At 45.1% G+C, this 17907-nt stretch overlaps 3 protein-coding genes across 3 annotated transcripts in view; 2 read left to right on the top strand and 1 right to left on the bottom strand.

Moving 5' to 3' along the window:
• The window catches only part of PPT1 (palmitoyl-protein thioesterase 1), a 576153-nt gene that overhangs the window by 172278 nt on the left and 385968 nt on the right, over positions 1-17907 (bottom strand). The gene's annotated exons all lie outside the window — the stretch shown is intronic.
• Positions 3634-8039, top strand: TMCO2 (transmembrane and coiled-coil domains 2). The gene is made up of 2 exons (XM_050800825.1): positions 3634-3973; positions 7639-8039. The coding sequence occupies exons 1-2, from the start codon at positions 3743-3745 to the stop codon at positions 7954-7956; spliced, it is 549 nt and encodes a 182-aa protein (XP_050656782.1). The 5' UTR covers positions 3634-3742; the 3' UTR covers positions 7957-8039.
• ZMPSTE24 (zinc metallopeptidase STE24) overlaps positions 15509-17907 on the top strand; it is a 47056-nt gene continuing 44657 nt past the window's right edge. Inside the window, exon 1 of the mRNA XM_050799255.1 lies at positions 15509-15848. Coding sequence (XP_050655212.1) covers positions 15726-15848 — 123 coding nt within the window. The 5' untranslated portion in view covers positions 15509-15725. The remainder of the gene's footprint in view (positions 15849-17907) is intronic.

Below are 17907 nucleotides of genomic sequence, written 5' to 3' on the forward strand. Positions count from 1 at the left end.
ATAGTGGGAAATACAATTTGAAGTGTAGGTGAAAGCCAGGTTATTCAACTCAAACTCCACAGTCATGGTGTTGACATTTCTTCATTTTTGAATATAGAGATGGGAAACTGGTGCATATTTTTTTCTGTGAATAACATGAAAACTACAAAAAAGGCAAGTTTTCTGAAAGAAACTTTTACTTACTCGTTTTTGCTATTTTTTGAGACGAGATCTCATTAGGTTGCCCAGGCTGATCTTGAACTCCTGAGCCCAAGCAGTTCTCCCACCCCAGCCTCCCAAAGTGCTGGAATTACAAGCATGAACCACTGCACCTGGCCAGAAACTTCTAAAACTCAGAAACGTTGCTCCTCCTCACCTCCTACCCCAAGGTAAACTGTGATACCTCCTGGCTTTATACTACTGATTTTATACCCTATTATGTAGAACTGTGTCTAGAAAGAGTGGCCTATCCGTCTGTGACCTTGGTCTACTCCTGCAGGAGTGGTTTCTGTGACAGACTGCATTTGGAGGTTTGATTCACTCTGGGGAAGGTAACCAGGATAGGCAAGAGATTTAAAAATCTGTCAACATGTATTTGGCAGGTATAGCCTGAAAAAAAAAGGACCAGAGGCATAGGAAAGCTATCTAAATGGTTAAGAAGCCAGATATTTAGAAAGCATATACCATCTGCTAGCCCCTGGGTGGTAAGTGTTGAACAAGACTCTTCCCTGCATCATAGAGATTTAAGAATCCAACAGGGGACTGGGTGTGGTGACTCATGTCTGTAATCCCAGCACTTTGGGAGGCAGAGGCAGGTGGATATTTGAAGTCAGGAGTTTGAGACCAGCCTGGTCAACATGGTGAAACCCTGTCTCTAGTAAAAATACAAAAATTAGCTGGGCCATGGTGGCGTGCGCGCCTGTAATCCCAGCTACTAGGGAGGCTGAGGCAGGAGAACTGCTTGAATCCAGGAAGCAGAGGTTGCAGTGAGCCGAGATCAGGCCACTGCACTCCAGCGTGGGCAACAGAGTGAGACCCTGTACCCCATCAACCTCCCCCCCTCAAAAAAAAATCCAATAGGGAAGACAGACATTAAAACAGTACAAATAAGTAAAAGTGCTTTTATTTTTAAACGGGGAATGGAGGGGCTTGTGAGAAGTGTACCAAAAAAGGACAGCAAAGGCTTCATTGAGGATAATGTTTAAACTGAAACCTAAAGAATCAATAGAAGTTAGCCAGGCAATAACCTGTAGTGCCAGCTACTCGAGAGGCTGAGGTGGGAGGATCACTTGAGCCCAGGAGTTAGAGGCTGTAGTGTGCAATAATCGCACCTGTGAATAGGCACTGAACTCCAACCTGGGGGAGGAGGGGGAAGCCAGGCAAAGAATGCGAGTAATCGTAATCCAATTATGTGCCAAGGCTTTGTGGTTCAACAGCTTGGTGTGTTGGTGACATTGATAAGACTACTATAGCTGGAGTTGAAAGAACAAATGAGGCCGGGCGCGGTGGCTCACGCCTGTAATCCCAGCACTTTGGGAGGCCGAGGCGGGCGGATCACAAGGTCAGGAGATTGAGACCACGGTGAAACCCCATCTCTACTAAAAATACAAAAAATTAGCCGGGCGCGGTGGCGGGCGCCTGTAGTCCCAGCTACTCAGGAGGCTGAGGCAGGAGAATGGCGTAAACCCAGGAGGCGGAGCTTGCAGTGAGCCGAGATCGCGCCACTGCACTCCAGCCTGGGCGACAGAGCAAGACTCCGTCTCAAAAAAAAAAAAAAAAAGAACAAATGGCAGAGGAAGAGAAGACTTGGTACGCAAGCAGGGACCAGGCATTTTAGTGCCCTGTTAGCCATGTTACAGATTTTGGATTTTGTTTGAAAGGCAATGAAAAACCTGTAAGAATTTATCAAAGGCTGACTAGGTGCTATTTCTCATGCCTGTAATCCCAGCATTTTAGGAGGGCAAGGTAGGAGGATCACCTGAGATCAGGAATTTGAGACCAGCCTGGCCAACATGGTGAAACCCCGTTTCTACTAAAAATGCAGAGATTAGCCAGGTGTGGCACGTGCCTAGTCCCAGCCACTCAAGAGGCTGAGGCAGGAGAATAGTTTGAACCCAGGAGGCAGAGGTTGCAGTGAGCCAAGATCGCACCACTGCACTCCAGCTTGGGCAACAGAGCGAGACTCTGTCTCAAAAAAAAAGAATTTATCAAAGGCTTGAAAGTAGGCATTGCATAAGTCAGTAAGTCCTAATAGGGCATGATGCGACTACTGAGTAGAAGTGACTGACAGATGAGTGGGTGGATGCCACTATTAAAGGTGAACTGAAGGCCAGGCATGGTGGTTCATGCCTGTAATCCCAGCACTGTGGGAGGCCGAGGCAGGTGGATCATGCGGTCAAGAGTTCAAGACCAGCCTAATCAACATGGTGAAACCCCATCTCTACTAAAAATTAAAAAATTAGCCGGGCATGGTGGTGGGTGCCTGTAATCCCAGCTACTAAGGAGGCTGAGCCAGGAGAATCACTTGAACCCAGGAGGCAGAGGTTGCAGTGAGCTGAGATTGCGCCACTGCACTCCAGCCCAGGCGACAAGGTGAGACTCCAAGACTCCGTCTCAGAAAAAAAAAAAAAAGCCCTGTTTATATCCTATTTCCTTGCTGGGTGTGGTGGCTCATGCCTGTAATCCCTGCACTTTGGGAGGCTGAGGTGGGTGGATCACTTGAGGTCAGGAATTCCAGACCAGCCTGGCCAACATGGTGAAACCCCATCTCTACTAAAAATACAACAAATTAGCCAGGCGTGGTGGCGCAAGCCTGTAATCCCAGCTACTCAGGAGGCTGAGGCAGGAGAATCGCTTGAACCTAGGAGGCACAGGTTGCAGTGAGCTGAGATCATGCCACTGCACTCCAGCTTAAAAAAAATAAAAATAAAAAATCCTATCTCCTCACATTTCCATTCAACCTCAATACACCTCAGCTTTTTTTTATTATGTGAAAATAGCTGCAACAGCTGCTGTCCATGTGATGAATTGTTGGAAATGTAGATCTACACTAAATAAGAGAGAAGCCACTAGCCACATGTGGCTATTTAACTTTTTTTTTAGATGGAGTCTCATTCTGTCACCAAGGCTGGAGCACAACATCAGCTCACTGTAACCTCTGCCTCCCAGGTTTAAGTGATTCTCCTGCTTCAGCCTCCCAAGTAGCTGGGACTACAGGTGTGCACTACCATGTCAGGCTAATTTTTGTATGTTTAGTAGAGACAGCATTTCACCTTGTTGGCCAGGTTGGTCTTGAACTCCTGGGCTCAAGTGATCCACCTGCCTCGGCCTCCCAAAGTGCTGGGATTACAAGCGTGAGCCACCGTGCCTGGCCACATTTAGTTAAAATGCAAAATTCCATCTCTGCTGCACTATTCACATTTCAGCATTAACTAGTGGTTACCATATTGGACATGGCAGATAAAGAACATTTTCATTATTGCAGAAAGTTGTACTGGACAGCACTTTGCTAGAGCCAGAACTAGCTAAAGATCAGATAAAGTAATATGAATGAACTGAAAACCCAGGCCAGTGCGTGGGTGGTTTTGAGTAAGATTCACTGGTTGGGTGAGTGGGAAGCAAGCTGACCTTTGGAACAGTGACATCACAAAGCACAGCTCACAATGGCTCCAGAACATGTAGGCTGCCATGCCACTACCCCTAACTGATATCTAGATTCCTGAAGCTTCTGCACATGTAGTTCCTGGAGCTGCTACTTATTAAAATGTCAACATCTTCGTTTTCTAACTGGGACAACCTCTTAGATTCTCTGAGCACAGTATGGAATTGGATACAAGCAAGTTTTTTGGGAGAGACTAGTGCACCTCAGCAAACAAATTTGGGACTATTAGATAATCTTGCTCCGGCTGTGCAAATCATCTTGAGGATTTCTTTCTTGATTTTGTTGGCAATAGGAATATATGCCTTATGGAAACGAAGTATTCGGTCAATTCAGGTTATACTTTTTTGTTACAAACATTTCTATAGTTATAAATTGAAATTTGATTAGTTCTCTCCCATATTGCTGCCACCAGTTTAAAGATCACGCAGATGTACCAAGGCAAACCTTTGTCTCTTAAGTTGGCAGAAAGTAGGTTATCCTTGAAAACCTCCATCAATTAGGCTTTGGGCATAAAAATGCTCTTTCTCACAATGGTCTTTGGCTTGTCTTCTGTAATAAAATAGACCAAATATGTTTGTAACCTGAAAAGACAGCCTTACCCTCAAAATGTTTTGATCATTTATTCATCTTTGAGTGCTACTATGTTTATAGAATAGGCAACAAAGTATAGCTAGGATCATGAGTATGGCCTTTCTTCCTATGCCATTGTTCTGTAACTGATAAGAAGGCATATGTATGAAGTCATCACAATATGCTCATTATTGTGTTTTAACAAAATAAGGCTCCATAAGTATATAGGAGCTCTTTGGGGAGTAAGAATTTAACTGACTGGGATTGTGAAAGACAGGATTTTACATCTGTGTAGTCATCAGTAATAATAGTTGACATACAATATAGTCGAATGCTTTGAGAATCTCAAAAATTCCATGAAATGGACAGAGGTTATTTTCACATGACAAGTGAAGAAACTGAGGTGCACTGAGGTTTAGTGGAAACTTAGGGTGACAGGCTTTTAAAACGGCTTTCTTAGAGTGGCAAGTTTACTTGATAAATGCAGAGAGAAGTTGTTACTGGATCATTTTTTAGCATTTACTTATTTTCATATGTCACTATTGTTTAGTAATTATGGTCACAGGTCCTTTCTATTTTAAACCATCACAATCCTGCATAGTAGTCAGGGCAGATATTATTTTCTCCATTTTGTAGATGAGAGAACTTGATTACCACCCACCCAGGTTCACATAGTTTGTAAGAGCTGGCAAAATTGGAGTTTGAACTGAATTTTTAGGATTTGAAATTCAGTTCTTCTCCAAAATCTCATTTAATGTAAACCAACTGGCCTAAATCTTGAACAGGAATGTGTGTGTATGTGTGTTTGCGCGTGCGCACGCATATATATGTGTATTGTGAGGATTACAGGAGATATTATATATATAAATCTTTTTTTTTTTTTTTTTTTTTTTAAGACAGAGTCTCGCTCTGTCACCCAGGCTGGAGTGCAGTGGCCGGATCTCAGCTCACTGCAAGCTCTGTCTCCCGGGTTTACACCATTCTCCTGCCTCAGCCTCCCGAGTAGCTGGGACTACAGGCGGCCGCCACCTCGCCCGGCTAGTTTTTTGTATTTTTTAGTAGAGACGGGGTTTCACCGTGTTAACCAGGATGGTCTCGATCTCCCGACCTTGTGATCCACCATCTCAGCCTCCCAAAGTGCTGGGATTACAGGCTTGAGCCACCGCGCCCGGCCATATATATAAATCTTAGCACATATATGCAATAAGTGGTGCTACGGTGAAACCCCATCTCTACTTAAAATACAAAAATTAGCCGGGCCTGGTGGTGGCACATGCCTGTAGTCCCAGCTACTCAGGAGGCTGAGGCAAGAGAACTGCTTGAACCCGGGAGGTGGAGGTTGCAGTGAGCCAAGATCGCACCACTGTACTCCAGCCTAGGCGACAGAGACTCTGTCTCAAAAAAAAAAAAAAAAAAAAAAAGGGGTGCTAGTTGTTATAAGGAACAAGATGATTTTTTTTCTTATCCTAGCAAGAATCTGTCCTATACATATGCATTTATTTTTCATTTATTTATTTTGAGATGAAGTCTCGCTCTTGTCCCCCAGTCTGGAGTGCAATGGCGCGATCTCGGATCACTGCAACCTTTGCCTCCCAGGTTCAAGCAATTTTCCTGCCTCAGCCTCCTGAGTAGCTGGGATTACAGGCACGTACCACCATGCCCAGCTAATTTTTTGTATTTTAAGTAGAGACCGGGTTTCACCATGTTGGCCAGGCTGGTCTTGAACTCCTGACCTCAGGTGATCCGCCCACGTCGCCCTCGCAAAGTGCTAGGATTACAGGCATGAGTCACCATGCCTGGCATATGCTTTTTTTTTTTTAATTTCTTTTTTATGTTTTAGAGACAGTGTCTTGCTCTGTCACCCAGGCTAGAGTGCAGTGGTGTCATCATAGCTCACTGCAGCCTCAAACTCCTGGTCTCAGGTGATCCTCCTGCCTCAGCCTCCTGAGCAGCTGGAACCATAGGCCTGCACCACCAGGCTTGGCTAATTTTTAAAACTTTTTTGTAAAGACAGGGTCTCGCTACATTCGCTATGTTGCTCAGGCTGGTCTTTAACTCCTGGCCTCAAGCAATCCTCCCATCTCAGCCTCTCAAAGTGCTGGATGCAGTGGTTCACACCTAAAATTTATTTTATATAAATAAAATATATATATAAAATTTGTTTAAGAGACAGGGTCTGGCTATGTTGCCCAGGCTGGAGTGCAGTAGCCATTCACAGGTGCCATCATAGCACACTACTCCTGGGCTCAAGTGATCCTCTCACCTCACCCTTCCTAGTAGCTGGGACTACATGTGTGTGCCATTGTACCCAGATCTCTCCTAGTATATATATATATATATATAAATTTTTTTTTTTTTTTGAGACGGAGTCTCGCTCTGTCACCCAGGCTGGAGTGCAGTGGCCAATCTGGGCTCACTGCAAGCTCCGCCTCCCAGGTTCACGTCATTCTCCTGCCTCAGCCTCCCGAGTAGCTGGGACTACAGGCACCCGCCACAGCGCCCGGCTAGTTCTTTGTATTCTTTTTAGTAGAGACGGGGTTTCACCGTGTTAGCCAGGATGGTCTCGATCTGACCTCGTGATCCGCCCGTCTCAGCCTCCCAAAGTGCTGGGATTACAGGCTTGAGCCACCGCGCCTGGCCATCTCCTAGTATATTTTAAGAACCTTTTCTAGGCCGGGCGCGGTGGCTCAAGCCTGTAATCCCAGCACTTTGGGAGGCCGAGACGGGCGGATCACGAGGTCAGGAGATCAAGACCATCCTGGCTAACACGGTGAAACCCCGTCTCTACTAAAAAATACAAAAAACTAGCCGGGCGAGGTGGCGGGCGCCTGTAGTCCCAGCTACTCGAGAGGCTGAGGCAGGAGAATGGCATAAACCCGGGAGGCGGAGCTTGCAGTGAGCTGAGATCCGGCCAGGGCAATCCAGCCTGGGCGACAGAGCGAGACTTCGTCTCAAAAAAAAAAAAAAAAAAAGAACCTTTTCTATGACCAAGAAATCCAGTTTTTCAGACTACTATGTCCTAAAGTGTACTTGGAGGTGTAAATTTCTGGATTGTTGTCCTGGCTCTACCACTTCCAATATATAACCTTGGTCAATGACAGAGTTCAAACTGGAAGGTATATAGTTATCCAGTTCTGTTTTTTCTGCATAAATAGGTCATGCATAGGCAAAGTAACTTCCACACATTCAGAAAATGGTTATCTATGATTACAATCTTGATTAAATGCAAATAATAGTCCTGCCTGACCTGCCTACCTGTGGTTTGCAGTGAAAATCAAAAGATGAAACAGATGTGAAAATACTTTGCTAAATGGGAGACTTGTTATTGGAATGAGGAATTATTGTTACTATTACATTTTTGTTTTGTTTTTCTCTTATAGATAGTAAACTGTAGCAACTAACATTCAACTTCTGTTGTTCCATTTTAGAAAACGTTGTTGTTTATAATCACACTCTACAAACTTTACAAGAAGGGCTCAGCTATTTTTCAGGCTTTGCTAGCCAACCCAGAAGGAAGTGGTCTCCGAATTCAAGACAATAATAATATCTTCCTGTCCTTGGGTCTGCAAGAGAAAATTTTGAAAAAACTTCTGACAGTGGAAAACAAAGTGAAGGACCTAGAAGGGATAATCATTGCTCAAAAACCTGCCACGAAGAGGGATTGTTCCTCTGAGCCCTACTGTAGCTGCTCTGACTGCCAGAGTCCCTTGCCCACATCAGGGTTTACTTCCCCATTTGAAATGTGATGGACTCCAATCTTTTCCAGAAAAGCACCGTTTCCCTCATGTGTGCAGTGGCGTATCAATAAAGATAGAGAACTCTATTGAAATTACCCTGCAAAAACTGGCTCTCTATTTAGTAGCGCTGAACTCTACTTGTATGTATGGTGGGGTAAAGTGGGATACAGTGGTAGTTTAAAATGTCTCTAGGATTGTGGTGTACACTCAGCAGGCTGGAGACCATAAGCTGCCATAGAGGGGAGAGGATAGCTGAGCTGGAATCTAAGGCTGTAGAAAGAGAAGGGAGGGTGGTCAGGTGTATGGCCTTGAGGTCCATGACGACAAGGTTAGACTAAATACAATAAAAAGTAGGGGGTGGGCATGGTGGTTCACGCCTGTAATCCCAGCACTTTGGGAGGCCAAGGCGGGCGGATCACAAGGTCAGGAGGTCAAGACCATCCTGGCTAACACGGTGAAACCCCGTCTCTACTGAAAATACAAAAATTAGCCGGGCATGGTGGCGGGCTCCTGTAGTCCCAGCTACTCAGGAGGCTGAGGTAGGAGAATGGCGTGAACCTGGGAGGCGGAGCTTACAGTGAGTCAAGATAGCACCACTGCGCTCCAGCCTGGGAGACACAGCGAGACTCCCTCTCAAAAAAAAAACCAAAAAACCAAAAAAACAAAAAAAAAAAAAGAAGGAAAGTTCTGTTTGAGGGCCCTGCAATGGACTGTCCTTTAGAGGTAGGCTGACCTCTGTGCTGGTCTTTGGCCTAAAGGTATATATGCAGTCCAGGGGTCTCCTGCAATAATTACTCAAAAGTGGGCAAGGGTGGGAGTAGATACAGACTGACATAAAGGAGACTGACTTTATCCAACTTTTACTGATACCTACTCTATGCTAAGCATAGTGATAATCCCTAGGAATCTTTCCTGAGTGCTTCAGGAGCACTCAGTTTGGCTAGACAGACAAGTAATTTCAGACCAGGGAATTATAATACAGTGGGGTCATAACTTTTTTTTTGAGTCAGAGTCTCGCTCTGTCACCTTATGTCTACAAAAAATCAAAAAAATTAGCTGGGTGTGGTGGTGCATGCCTGCAGTCCCAGCTACTCAGGAGGCTGAAGCAGGAGGGTCACTTGAGCCTAGGAGATTGCTGCAGCAAGCAGCCTGGATGGCACAGTGAGACCTTGTCTAAAAATATATATATACATATTATATTTGTATATAAATATTATATACATATTTATATATGTGTTATATATACATATATACATATTTATATTTATATATAAATATTATATAATATATATTATAGAGAGAGAGAGAGAAAGAGAGAGCAGGCTCCAAAGTGGCATCTTCCTAAGGGAAGGGTAATCTTGACCATTTGTAATTTCCGCCTGATCCACTGGAGTTAAAATGCCACCCCTGGGCCGGGCACGGTGGCTCAAGCCTGTAATCCCAGCACTTTGGGAGGCCGAGACGGGTGGATCATGAGGTCAGGAGATCGAGACCATCCTGGTAACACGGTGAAACCCTGTCTCTACTAAAAAATAGAAAAAAACTAGCCGGGTGAGTTGGTGGGCGCCTGTAGTCCCAGCTACTCGGGAGGCTGAGGCAGGAGAATGGCGTAAACCCGGGAGGCGGAGCTTGCAGTGAGCTGAGATCTGGCCACTGCACTCCAGCCCGGGTGACAGAGCGAGACTCCGTCTCAAAAAAAAAAAAAAAAAAAAAAAAAATGCCACCCCTGGATGAGACTTCCCCGTATCAGGTACTAAATACAAAAACAGGTGGGTGAATACAGGGTGGGGCCAGGAAAGGCTTCGCAAAGGAAGTGATATTGAGGTGTCCCATAAATGATTACATAGGCAGACAAAGAAATGGAAGATATTATTCCCGAGGGGGATCATCATGGAAGTATATTTTTATTTTATTATTATTATTTCTTTTTTGAGACAGAGTTTTGCTCTTGTTGCCCAGGCTGGAGTGCAGTGGAGCGATCTCAGCTCACTGCAACCTCTGCCTCCCAGGTTCAAGCGATTCTCCTGCCTCAGCCTCCTGAGTAGCTGGGATTATAGGCGACTGCCACCACACCTGGCTAATTTTTTGTATTTTTAGTAGAGATGGGGTTTCACCATGTTGGCCCGGCTGGTCTGGAACTCCTGACCTCAGGTGATCCACCCGCCTTGACCTGCCAAAGTGCTGGGATTACAGGCATGAGTCACTGCGCCCAGCCCAGAAGGATATATATATATATATATATATTTTTTTTTTTTTTTTTTTTTTTTTTTGAGACAGAGTCTTGCTCTGTTGCCCAGGCTGGAGTGCAGTGGCGCAATCTTGGCTCACTGCAAGCTCTGCCTCCTGGGTTCAGGCCAGTCTCCTGCCTCAGCCTCCCAAGTAGCTGGGACTACAGGCACCCACCACCACACCTGGCTAATTTTTTGTATTTTTAGTAGAGACGGGGTTTCACTGTGTTAGCCAGGATGGTCTCGATCTCCTGACCTCATGATCCACCCGCCTCAGCCTCCCAAAGTGCTGGGATTACAGGTGTGAGCCACCGCGCCCGGCCAAAAACAGAAGGATTTTGAAGAGTAGACTGATGTCAGGTAATGAAGGACCTTGAAGGTCATACCATATAGTTTGGGCTTTATACTGTCAGAAATGGACCATTATAGGGTTTTTGTTTTTGTTCTTTTTTAACAGAGTAACACAGAATTAGTAGCCTATATGAGAGATAGAACGTATGAGCTAGAAAGCAGAATGAGCTAGATGCAAAACAAATAACAGCTGTTCTTGTTAGGGTAACCAGGCTGGAGTACAGTGGCATGATCTCTGCTCACTACAACCTCCGCCTCCCGGGTTCAAGCAATTCTCCTGCCTCAGCCTCTGAATTATAGGCACCCACTACCATGCCTGTTTTTTTTTCTTTTGTATTTTTTTTTAAAATTTACTTATTTATTTTAGATTTGGGGGTACAGGTGCAGGTGTGTTACATGGATATATTGCATGATGCTCTGAGCTTCAACTGAATCTGTCACCCAGGCAGTGAACATAGTATCCAATAGCTATTTTTTGTATTTTTAGGGTTTTGCTATGTTGGCCAGGCTGGTTTCAAACTCCTGGCCTCAAGTGACCCACCCCCCTCGGCCTCCCAAACTGTTAGGATTACAGACGTGAGCCACTATGCCCAGCCAAGGGGGATCATTCTTTTCTTGGGGCCTGAGCACTTATGGCCAGGGCTTTAGTTAAGGGACCTTGAATGTTTGGTAAGCAGAGAATCAAGGCAAGATAGGGGAAAAACTTGAGAGAGCAACTGTATCATATAGCTTAGGGTAGATGGACTACCCTACAGCAATGTCTATCACTCTAGGGATAATCATCTTTATCCTTCAAATTCAGTCATTTTCCTTTATTTATTTATTTATTTATTTATTTATTTATTTATTTGTGAGACGGAGTCTTGCTCTGTCACCCAGGCTGAAGTGCAGTGGCGCAATCTCGGTTCACTGCAAGCTCCGCCTCCCGGGTTCACGCCATTCTCCTGCTTCAGCCTCCTGAGTAGCTGGGACTACAGGTGCCCGCCACCACGCCCGGCTAATTTTTTGTATTTTTAGTAGAGATGGGGTTTCACCGTGTTACCTCATGATCCTCCTGCCTCGGCTTCCCAAAGTGCTGGGATTACAGGTGTGAGCCACCGCGCCCGGCCCCTTTATTTATTTTTATAGAGATGAAGTCTCACTGTGTTGCCTTGGCTGGTCTCGAACTCCTGCACTCAAGCAATTATCCCACCTTGGCCTCCCAAAGAACTGAGATTACAGGTGTGAGTCAACACACCCTGCCAGTCTTTCTCCTTTAGCAAAAGCCTGCCAACAGCCTGTTTTGAGGTTCCCATTTTTAGACTCCACATGGGTCAGCCCTTCTATTAGCACTGTCTTTCTGAAAAGAGAAACAAGTGATTATTCACTTTCCATAATTCACTAGTTCTCCACTGCCACCACATTAGTCTGCACTACCATCTCTCACCTGTTTTTTTTTTTTTTTTCCTGATATCCTTGGCAACTGCTAAATCATCTGGATTCCTGAAATGGCCTCCCAACTGCACTCCCTCCTTCCATTCCCCATTAAATTTACTCTCCAAGTTGTAGTGAGGATTGTCTGCTGAAAATTCTGCAATGCTCTGCTCAAAATCCTGCAATGGCTTCTTCTTTCATTCTAAGTAAAAGTCTTTTAACTAAAAGACTGCATGATGGCATGGATCTGTACTCCCCGTCTTCCTTACTCTTTCCACAGCCTCTTGCCATTCCTCAGATACGATAAGCACTGGCCAATCTCAGGGCCTTTGCACTTGCTCTTCACTCTGACTGGCAGTTTCCTCAGATATCCACATGGCTTCTTCTCTTACTTTTTTGGGGGGTCTCAAATGCCAGTTAATCTGAGAAGGCTTCCTTGACCAACTTATGTAAAGCAGCACCCCTCACACCAACATGCTGTATTGCCTTTTTACTGCTTTTTCTTCATAGCACTTATCACCATTTCCACTTTTACTTTTTTTTTTTTTTTGAGACGGAGTCTCGCTCTGTCACCCAGGCTGGAGTGCTGTGGCCTGATCTCAGCTCACTGCAAGCTCCGCCTCCCGGGTTCCAGCCATTCTCCTGCCTTAGCCTCCCGAGTAGCTGGGACTACAGGCGCCCGCCACCTCGCCCGGCTAGTTTTTTGTATTTTTTAGTAGAGACGGGGTTTCACCGTGTTAGCCAGGATGGTCTCGATCTCCTGACCTCGTGATCCTCCCGTCTCGGCCTCCCAAAGTGCTGGGATTACAGGCTTGAGCCACCGCGCCCGGCCTTTTTTTTTTTTTTTTTTTTTTTTTTTTGAGACGGAGTCTCGCTCTGTCGCCCAGGCTGGAGTGCAGTGGCGGGATCTCAGCTCACTGCAAGCTCTGCCTCCCGGGTTTACGCCATTCTCCTGCCTCAGCCTCTCAAGGAGCTGGGACTACAGGCGCCCGCCACCTTGCCCGGCTAGTTTTTTGTATTTTTTAGTAGAGACGGGGTTTCACCGTGTTAGCCAGGATGGTCTCGATCTCCTGACCTCGTGATCCGCCCGTCTCGGCCTCCCAAAGTGCTGGGACTACAGGCTTGAGCCACCGCGCCCGGCCCACTTTTACTATTAAATATTTGCTTATTATTTATAAAACACTGCATCCACCCCAGCTAAGAATGTAAGCTCCAGGAGAGGGGCTTTGGTTCACTGCTATATCCGTGGCACCCGGAAATGCATCTGGCATTTCACAGACATTCAGTATTGATTGAATGAATGAATTCCAGTCAGTCTTGGCTCTTTGAAACCTGGGCCTCCTACTCTCCTATCTCTTCAGACACATGGTGACCGATCAATGCTATGATGCCCCCCTCCCAAGCAGTAGCTAACCTTTATTGGGCACTCAGAGCCATCTACATTGCTAGGAGCTTTACATGAATTTTCTCATTTGATCTTAACAATACAAGAAAGTAAGTACATACTATGTTATTCTCATGTTACTGAGGAGGATCTGATGCACAGACAGATTAAATAACTTGCTAATACATGGTGCAGCCATGGCTGGCAATCAAGCAGCTTGACTCTAAACCTGTGCCCTTAGCCACAAAACTTGGGTGGTAGAAGCTCCTGTGAGGCTTTGGACTCAAAGACAGCTGAAGACAAGAGTGAAGAGGGCATAGCAATGATGGCCTGAGGGAGAGAAAATTTTGAAAAAGTGTTTACCCCTCATATTTTTAAGTTGGTATCTAACAGGTTTCATCATAAATTCAAATAGTTGCAATCGATGTAAATTCTTGCAAATTATAAATACTGACATTTTAAGATAAAACTGTTAAATCATTGCAACTTTTCAAGATAAAGAATTTTAAAAACTGTTAAATCACTCTTTATAATGTATCCAAGAGAATCTATATAACTGAATAACCACATTATCCATTAAAACATACACTAATGAGCTCTTCAACATTGTTCTTTTATTATCTCTAACATATTTAGATTGTACTCTAACAAAAAAAATGTTATTCAAATGTAATACTTTGATGTCTGAACAACCTTTTATTGATCACTTCTTGGCAATAAAAATACGACATGTAGTAAACTTTAAAAAAATTTCCTGTAACTTTATGGCTCTACACTGGAATTCTTCTGAAGCGAGTAATCATCACAATAATCTTTAGTATATAATGGATCAAAATGACACGATTACAAATATCGATAATACGTAGTTATAAAAGGTGAAATTCTATTGGGAACACATCTCTTAGATAGATGGGGCTGACCCACCAATTAATTCATTTATCTGGATGAATACTTCCTACTGATGGATTAACAGGGTTCAGTTTCAATTCTGTTGTTTTCACAGATACAAGTGCTGAGAAATAGTTTTACATAAACAAATAGGTGAGAATGCTAGTAGTTTTGTTGTAAGAATGTCAATCAATCGTTTGGTTTCTTTCTGAGTTGCATGCCAAAAACCAAACAGTGTTCCTTCATCAGCTGACAATTCAATAGGGCTACCATTAATTTTATTGAAAGCAAAGAACTGGAAACCATCTGACTTGAAAAGAATTTGTTATCCTATTATTAGAGTCATCCACTTTCTCTAGTGACTTTTAATTATACTAATTACTCTGAGAGGCATTTAGGCAGGGTTGAGAAATTCAAGATATTAATTTCAATACATCTTTAGCATCACAATATCACAGTAATTTAAATATATTTTAGTTGTAGCTATTTAGCTCACTTTATTGTAAATAATAATTATGCTAATTAGCAACGATAGTATGTTTAACCAATTAATCATCAGATTAACTTTCGGTCAGAATAATTGACTTCACTTTTTAAGTCAAAGAAATGTACAGGTGTCCCAGTCACCATATTTCACTTCTGAATTCCAAGAGAGAAATGGCATTGCGCCTTACTGATGCAAATTTGTGCCCTAAAGTAAGACGCTTTCATTTCAGGTATGTCTAACCCACGAGATCCTTGCTTTGTTCCAGGGCACTCTCGCAGGGAAAACGCCGCCTCTGACTACACTTGGGGTGGTTGAGACGAGATTTTCAAACGCTTGAATTCTCTCATACGCTTGAATTCCGAACACCCCAATACTGGCCAAAAGCCTCCATTTCTAATGCCTGGTCTCGCTTTTGAGTTAGCTGTAATTCAGAGGCACGATTTTTAGAGACTGGGAAATCGGCTGCGGTCGCGTCCTTCCAAGCCACCTCAGGCGGGAGCCGCGGTCCACTCAGTCCGGCCCCAGCCCCGACTACCTGTCGCTTTGTTGGGGGAAGGAGGGCAGATACTGCAGCCCAGTCAAGGTAAGCCGCTGACCCAGGGGGATGGAACTGCGGCTCTAGAGATTAGAAAGCCAAGAACATCGCCGCGTTCACGGGCCCAGGAGGAAAGCCAGAACCCTAGACCGGAACCCAGCGTCAAGAGGTGGGGGAAGAATGTTGATGCAACACAGCTCAGCAGGTCCGGGAACTTGGCGTCTGGGTCTCCGCCCTCTTTGGGCCGGAAGTGAGGAAGGTGGGGCTGGGGCTTTTTCTGTAGAAACTAGGAGGGACTGGGTAGAGTCTGCAAAGGGAGGAGTGTGTCTGTGACACTGCCAGCAGCGCGCAGAGGGAGGGATGGGGGCGGGTATCGGAATAGGGGCCCTCGGAAAGAACGGATATCGCTGTGACACCGCGGGGACGCTCTGAGGGGACGAGTGTCGGTGTGGCACCGGTGCATGCTGAAGGAGCCGGCGGAACCGGGTGGCCATGGGGATGTGGGCATCGCTGGACGCTTTGTGGGAGATACCGGCCGAAAAGCGTATCTTCGGAGCCGTGCTGCTCTTCTCCTGGACAGTGTATCTTTGGGAGACCTTCTTAGCACAGCGGCAGGTGAGCCTAGACAGGGTCCAACCTGACCCCCACACCCGGCCAGCCCTGGACTAGCCTTGACTTCGACCCTGAGACTCTTTATTGCTCCAGTCCCTGCGCCAGTCTTGTCTCTGTGGTCCCTGCTGAGTCTGGTAACTTGGCCCGATGGCGGGCTGTGGCTTTGAGGGGGATCTTGGTGCGTCAAAGAAGTTTTCTGTAACGTTATCATGGGACCTAATCCCGTTAGGGCCTGGAGGAAGGCTTGGGCTCTTGTGCCCTCCCTGCAGCTTCCTTGGGATCCTTGGGCCCAGACTTGGCCTCCTTTATCTTTGGAATAAGCCTTCAAAAGGATTTAGACACCCAACTTCCTCATGACATTTATGTAATCATGCCTAACCATAGGATTTTGCAGTCCTTCCAAGAACTTGCGCCCTTAAAGAGCATATATTATTTCTGCTGAAAACAAAACAAAACAAAACAAAACTTATCGGGCTGGGCGCGGTATCTCATGCCTGTAATCCCAGCACTTTGGGAGGCCGCGAGGCAGGTGGATCACCTGAGGTCAGGAGTTCAAGACCAGCCTGACCAACGTGGCAAAAACCCCTCTCTACTAAAAATAGAAAAATTAGCCGGGTGTGGTGGCGTGCACCTGTAGTCCCAGCTATTTGGGAGGCTGAGGCAGGCGAATCGCTTGAGCTGAGATTGCACCACTGCACTCCAACCTGGGTGACAAGAGTGAAACTCGGTCTCAAAAAAAATAAAATTAAAAATATATATATATTTCTCATTTTCTATAAAATCATCATTTTAGTTTAAAGTATTAAAATGGTAAAATAGAAAGTGAAAGTTAACAATTTACCTGAGATAACCATGAATTAGAGATCTAAACTTTTGTTTATTTTTAATCTTTATTTATTTATTTCATTTTAGACGGAGTCTAGCTCTGTCGCCAGGCTGGAGTACAGTGGCGCGATCTCGGCTCACTGGTTCAAGTGATTCTCCTGCCTCAGCATCCCGAGTAGCTGGGATTACAGGCACGTGCCACCATGCCCAGCTAATTTTTGTATTTTTAGTAGAGATGGGGTTTCACCATCTTGGCCAGGATAGAATATTTATTTATTTTATTCAGAGACAGGGGCTCACTCTGCCACCCAGGCTCAAGAGCAATAGCATCATCATAGCTTACGGCAGCCTCGAACTCCTGGGCTCAAACGACCCCTCCACCTCCACCTCAGCCTTCTGAGTAGCTAGGACCACAGGTGCGGCTCACTGTACCCGGCTAATTTTTTGATTGTTTTATAGAGCTGTTGCCCGGGCTGGTGTGGAGTTCCTGGACTCAAGTCATCCTGCTGCCTCGACCTCCCAAAGGGCTGGGATTACAGGCGTGAGCCACCGTGCTCTACCTGCCCTCAGCTTTTATTGGCACACAACAATATATAGGGAAAGCATGTTGTAGTGGCCCATTATTTTGTTTGGTATCCATTCTCTGTATTACATTTCCTGAACTGAAATTACCCTTACCTTTTAGAATTTAGTATAATGAGAAAGTTGATCTTTCTCCTAAAAAGATAGAGTCTCTGTCACCCAGGGTGTAGTGCTGTGGCACAATATGGGCTTACTGCAACCTCTGCCTCGCAGGCTCAGGTGATCCTCCCACCTCAGCCTCCCAAGTAGCTGGGACCACAGGTGCACACCACCACACTCTGCTAATTTTTGTATTTTTTGTAGAGACAGGATTTCACCACATTGCTCAGGCCAGTCTCGAAATCCTGGGCTCAAGGAATCCTGCCCGTGCCTTCCAAAGTGCTGGGATTACAGGCGTGACCCAGTGTGCCTGACTGAAAGTTGCTCTTTTCTCACAGACCTGATATGTTTCCATCTGGTACTCCTCAAGTTTCTGGCATTTAGGACCAAATTTAATGAGCAGCCTCAGTATCTGTTCATACTCACGGTTAGCATGTGTGCTTCTCCTTTCCATGAGTTTGTTTTCCGTATTATAGGAGGTATGTAAACCTAGAATGAGTAGTACGTGTTACAAAGTTGTGATGTTACAACTTTGGTTTACATATACAAACTGAAG

This window comes from Macaca thibetana, chromosome 1 (genome assembly GCF_024542745.1).
Source record: "Macaca thibetana thibetana isolate TM-01 chromosome 1, ASM2454274v1, whole genome shotgun sequence".
NCBI lineage: Eukaryota > Metazoa > Chordata > Mammalia > Primates > Cercopithecidae > Macaca > Macaca thibetana.